The 5684-nt window shown below is 48.1% G+C and overlaps 1 protein-coding gene across 1 annotated transcript in view; it reads left to right on the forward strand.

Moving 5' to 3' along the window:
* Positions 1–251: 251 nt before the first annotated feature.
* Positions 252–5684, forward strand: part of col14a1a (collagen, type XIV, alpha 1a) — a gene marked incomplete at its 5' end in the record, with an annotated part of 88746 nt that continues 83313 nt past the window's right edge. Inside the window, 2 exons of the mRNA XM_076160718.1 lie at positions 252–261; positions 1958–2068. Coding sequence (XP_076016833.1) covers positions 252–261; positions 1958–2068 — 121 coding nt within the window. The remainder of the gene's footprint in view (positions 262–1957; positions 2069–5684) is intronic.

Raw genomic sequence — 5684 nt, forward strand, 5'->3', positions numbered from 1 at the left:
CTCCCCTCTCTCAGATGAAGAGCGGAGGAAGAGGGTTAGGACAGACAGAGAGGAAGAGCTGGAGGGAGGGATGGCTGTGTAACGAGGCAGAGGAACACCCACTCCGGACTGACCTATCTGAGAGAGAGAGAGAGAGAGAGAGAGAGAGAGAGAGAGAGAGAGAGAGAGAGGAGGAGGACTTAGAGACGCCAGCGGTGTTTGATGCGCATTGGAGCTCCTGTGGGATTGTAAGGACGCGCTGGCTGAGTTGATGCCTGAGAGGTATGAGAGGCGATTTCATTCATTCTGCACGCGCGTGTGTGTGTGTGTGTGTGAGTTGGTCTCAGGTGTGTTTGAACGCAACCAGTTAATTAGAATTGATCGCATAGTTTGGCTCCAGTCGGGCCGGGAAACTTGATTAAACAGCAGTCAGCGTAATTCACACACCGGCGGGATCGAACCGAGCGACCGGGAGCTCTGAGGTTACATGCATGTGCTGATCTGACAACAAACAAGCTGGGAGCGTGTGTGTGTGTGTGTGTGTGTGTGTGTGTGTGTGTGTGTGTGTGTGTGTGTGCGCGTGTGTGTGTGTGTGTGAGTGAGTGAGTGAGTGAGTGTGCGTGAGAGAGAAAGAGAGAGAGCGAGAGAGCTGGAATCCACAAACAGCCTTAAAGTAGCTTTTGTGTGCGTGTGTGTCTGTGGCCGTGTGTGTGCGCGCGCGTGTGTGTGTGGTTGGGGAATTCACATTTCTCCAATTATACCGGAATTCCATTAAGCAATTAATCATTTGCAAAATGGCCCATTAAAACAGAACATTAGAGAAAGTTTATTTCATTTGTCTGTTTGGCTGCAGTGTGTTATGTTTCATAATAACTCATAACAAACAGAGAGAAGGAGGATCATACATGAAAATATGAGAATGTGTGTGTGCATGACAGAGACGAGGAGAGAGAGGGAGAGAGAGAGATTTCTTTAATTCCTCTCCTTCCTGTGTTCAGACAGATGGAGAGTATAAACTCACCTTGTTTCCTGCAGCGTTTTCTGCATATTAATATTCTCTGTCATTTCTGCTCTTTGACACTGTCTGGATGGACGAGCTGGTTACTTTAGACGTCACACTGAGGCCTCACATGCACACACACGCGCGCACACACACATACCTACACACACTCACTCACACCCACACACACACACACACACAAGTGAATAATTCAACACTGGAACAACTTCGCTGCACGTGTTGTTTTATTCATACGACTGTGTAAAACAAAAAAAAAACAGAAACAACAAACGGTTTGCCTCCATCCATCGTCTGCGTGATCACGGCTGGAAGACTGGGGAGCAGACGGGAGGAGGAGGAGAGGAGAAGGGGAGAGGAGGAGAGGAGGGGAGAGGAGAAAAGAAGAGCAGAGAACAAAAGTGAAGGGGGAGGAAAGAAGGAAGCCTGTCACCCATTCTCTCTCTCTCTCCCTCTCTCTGTCTCTCTGTCTCTCTGTCTCTCTGTCTCTCTGTCTCTCTCTCTCTATCTCTCTCTCTCTCCCCCTCTGTCTCTCTCTCTCTCTCCCTCTGTCTCTCTCTCTCTCTCTCTCCATCCTTCTCTCTGTCTCTCTCTCTCTCTCTGTTTCTCTCTCTCTCTCTCTCTCTCTCTCTCTCTCTCTCTCTCTCTCTCCCTCCCTCTCCCTCTCTCTCTGTAACAAAGCCCCCCTCTGTGTCTCCCCTCTGCTTGCCCTGTGTGGGCGTCAGGCCGGGTCGCTGCTCTGCAGTCTGCTCCGTCACACTTCTCGCTCTGTGTTCTGCCTCTGCACAGATGTTAGACGCCTCAGACTGGTTCCAGATCAGAGCCCGGGAGTCGCGTGGGTAAGGTGGATCTGGAACCCAGAGCCTTGCGGCGGCCCGGCAGCGTCAATCCAGTATGTGTGGCATTCCCCTCCTTTCGTCGTCGCTCTTCATTCTCTCTTTTCTTCCTCCTCCTCTCCAGAGAGCCCGGCTGTGAGGATGTTGTCTACGAGGCAGATCAGGTGGTGCTGGTGGGGGTCTCTGGTTCTGATGGCCCTGGTGTCCCACTCCCCCAGTAAGGCCCAGGATCAAGGTAAGTCTCACAACTTCCCCTCCCCCCCCAATGTCCACTCACCCCCTTGGTCCCCGTCACTCTCTTCATCACTCCTCTCTTGTTCCTCGCCCCGAGCAGCTCTTCACCTGGCTGACCCCCCCCTCTCTCTTTCCTGTTTTCTCCTCCCATGGGTTTTGTTTCCTCCACATCATCAGTCACCGTTTTGATGTGCAGGTTTCTATCCAATCAGATTACATCACCATTTCACCCCGGCGGCATAGCAACGGTGCCACACATCCATAACGCCGCTCCGCTGTGCTTCATAATCGCCCTCAAGTCAACAGACCTGATTTAAACTAATCCTGTCTCATCAAACATTTATGGCTTGTGCGTCAGCTGAGTCGTGTTGTGGCTCTGAGTTCACTGCGTTTCTGTTTGTCGAGCGACATCATCAGCTGTTGAGGGACCGACTTCACCGACCGACCACTTGTTGTTACTTTTGTATCAAATCTGAAGACGAAACCCAAACCAAACTCAGCAAACTCTTTCCTTTCTAAACTTTATTTTCAGGTATTTTCAGCAAATAATGCAGATTTCTCTTCAAAGTAATAAATCAAATGTTCCAACAGAATCCACAATCAGTTTGATTTCTATCTCTGCTTGTTTAAGACTCGACGGGAGAGTTGACTTGTGACTCGTGACTCGCTCTCATTGTTATCTGGGTCAATCTAACTACTCTGACTCTTTTATTTCTACAATTCTTCGCTTATAAAACTAAACACAACCAGGAGCTTTGTCTGAATCCAGTGCCTGCGGTGTGTGATTGCTTGTGTGTGTGTGTGTGTGTAAGAGTGTGTCTATTACTTCCAGTTAGTGTGTGTCTGCCTGGAACACTAGAAAATAACTGGACAAATCTCCTCTGGCTATCTGGAGAGAAATCATGTGAAAACGGCCCTCAGGGACACTTAAGGAATTACCTGACCCTGCTCTCTCTGTGTGTGTGTGTGTGTGTGTGTGTGTGTGTGTGTGGATTACATTCCTTCCTGCGTGTGGAGTCAGAGGAGCAGGGGAACTGTCTCCTGGTTAAGAGGAGCAACTGCACACACACATTTCTGGACATTTGAAGTTGCAGTGATCAAATCCTCTCTGAAAACAGGAATTCCACCTTAAATTGAATTCCTGTCTTGCGGAGTCGACTCGTCTTTGTCTTCTTCTCTCATCCGTCTCCACTTCCTCCCCTGTTATTTGTCTCATTTTATTTCCTCCTTTGACTCCTTTTTTCTCTTTAATACAGTTTTCATTCAAATCTACAGGAACATTTTTCATTACAGACGGAATAAAATATAAAAGGGAAGGGAGGAGAGAAAGGGACAGAAGTGTGTTAGTGTATATTAAATAGTGAATACCGTTATCCCGGTGCATCACAGCAGAGTGTGTGTGTGTGTGGGGGGCCCTCACACACACGCTTAGGTCCTTCATCAGGGAGCGTTTAAGAGCCATTCATTTAGCCCCGACTGTCCCTGTAAGCTGCAGCATCTGGTCAGAGGGGATTTCAGCAGCAGGATTAGTGTGTGTGTGTGCGTGTGTGTGTGTGTGTGTGCGCGTGTGTGTATACAAGGCAAAGTCTGGATATCATCAGTAGCCAAACCACCCGAGTGTGGAGTTGGTTCTGATGCAGATGATCATTTAGCTCATAATCTTTAGCTCAAACCCACTGAGGCTCAATGGGAAATAATTTGGTTTTAACCATCAGAGGCACGTCTGTAGTTTTCTAGTAGTACGAATTCAGCTGCACTGACTCACAGCGTGCAGCACTGCATCGGGCTTTTCCTCCCTGGTTGTTGTACATTGTAAATCTTCCTTCTGTGCTCGGCTCTCAAAGGGCCCGAGGGTGAACCTGGGATTGTGCGTTGCTACGGGCGATGCAGCCGAGATCCAGACCAGACGCATGCAGGGGGAGAGAAGCAGGAAAGGTGTTTAAGTGTGTTTGTGCTCATTGGTTAATGTCTGTGTCTGAACGTCAGCGGCAGAAAAAGTGAAATTGTGATTTAATTGGCGTGTGTATTGATATTTAATGCAGCTCTCTGGGTGAACCAGGAGCCAATTCATCATTGTGTTGATGCAGTGTGTGTTGGGAGGTTTTTGTTTGTGGGTTTGTGTGCTTCCTGTGTGCCTAATTAGTTTTTGTAATTGATTTTGTTGATTGGCTGACAGCCCGGGTCAATACTGCGCCTGAGACACATCAAAACACATTTTGTGCTCCATAATGCATTCACAAAGACATTACACTTTTATGTTTGTGTGCCTGTGTGTGCGTGTTTATGCTGAGGCACGTGTGTGTGTGTGTGTGTGTGTGTTGGAGAGCAGATTGGTAAATTAATGTGAGCAGAGGCGCCGTCCAATGATTTCAGTAATAACGCACAGGGAGGGAAGCCAATGATGAGGAGTAATTCTTCATAAACAAAGCAGGAGATGAGCTGGAAGGTGGTTTGCATTTTTAAAACTGCGACATCATCCAAAGCTGCGATGGCTCCTCTGACGCTAATCCAGTTTGTCATAATCATTAGCAAGGTTGGATTAAACTGAGCCGCGAACCCGCCGCACCTGTGATGTGCACAGATCTCCTCTTTCCCGCCGCGTTGCCGGGGCACTTAGAATGTTTTGTGCTTCTTGCAAAAAAATAACTCCCTTTCATTTATGGGAACATGAGCTGATGCAACTCTTTCAAAAACCAGGAAAGTAGCGAGGAGGGTTTTTCTTTGGCGAAGGATCCAATAGAACACGATCGCACCAAGGGGAAGAAAGTGTCCTGAGCCGCCTACAACCAGGACGTATGCATGTCCAACATGTGGCAGCGGGGGGGCCACAGTGTCGGGGTGTGTGTGTGTGTGTGTGTGCGTGTGTGTGTGTGTGTGTGTGTGTGTGGGGGGGGGGCGTGAAATAGGTGAAATAGGTGAAATAGGTTCTGTGGCTTTTTTTTGGAGCCTGAAGTGACTCTGGATCTCTCAGGTTTGACTTAAAATACATGTGAGAAAAATGACAGGGAGGTAACAACGTGTGAAGCAGTCTCCTGAGCTGCATTTCTTTTGCTGTAATTACATCACAAGTTCCAATAAAACTCTTGCACCTTCCTACTTCCTCCCACCTTCTTAACCTACATTCTCCAAAAAGCAGGTTTGAGAGTGAGAATGCAATCACGGACAGGAAACAGGACGCCGTTACGATCCGTCTGGCTCTGAGTCCACACGTCCGACTGTCTTCCCTCCCTGCGCTCTGGAGGATTTAAAGATGATTTCATTTCATCCTCCTGTTTAACGTCGTTCATTCTGTCAATCGGCTCCTCCGGGCGGCGACGCAAAGCCAATTTTCCGATCTGTCCAAGTCCAGCTGACATCCTGTACTTGGCGGGGACACAGAGGACCACCGAGGACGCAGATTGTTAGATCAAGAGAAAGTGGACGTGACAGACGAGCAGCCGGTATAGAATTAAAGGATAAATGCTTAAGAGTGAGAATAAAATGAAATATCTGTGAGGATGTATGATGTGAGGAGAGAGGGACTGATATCCAATTAGGAGCCAAGTTTAGTGAAAAAGACCAGGTCATCAAGTCACACACTTCTGAGTGTGATGTACAATGTTTTGGCTACATGTGGG

This window comes from Genypterus blacodes, unplaced genomic scaffold, assembly GCF_046128005.1.
Source record: "Genypterus blacodes isolate CSIRO-AG114 ecotype Tasmania unplaced genomic scaffold, CSIRO-AGI_Gbla_v1 ptg000107l_1, whole genome shotgun sequence".
Classification (NCBI taxonomy): Eukaryota; Metazoa; Chordata; class Actinopteri; order Ophidiiformes; family Ophidiidae; genus Genypterus; species Genypterus blacodes.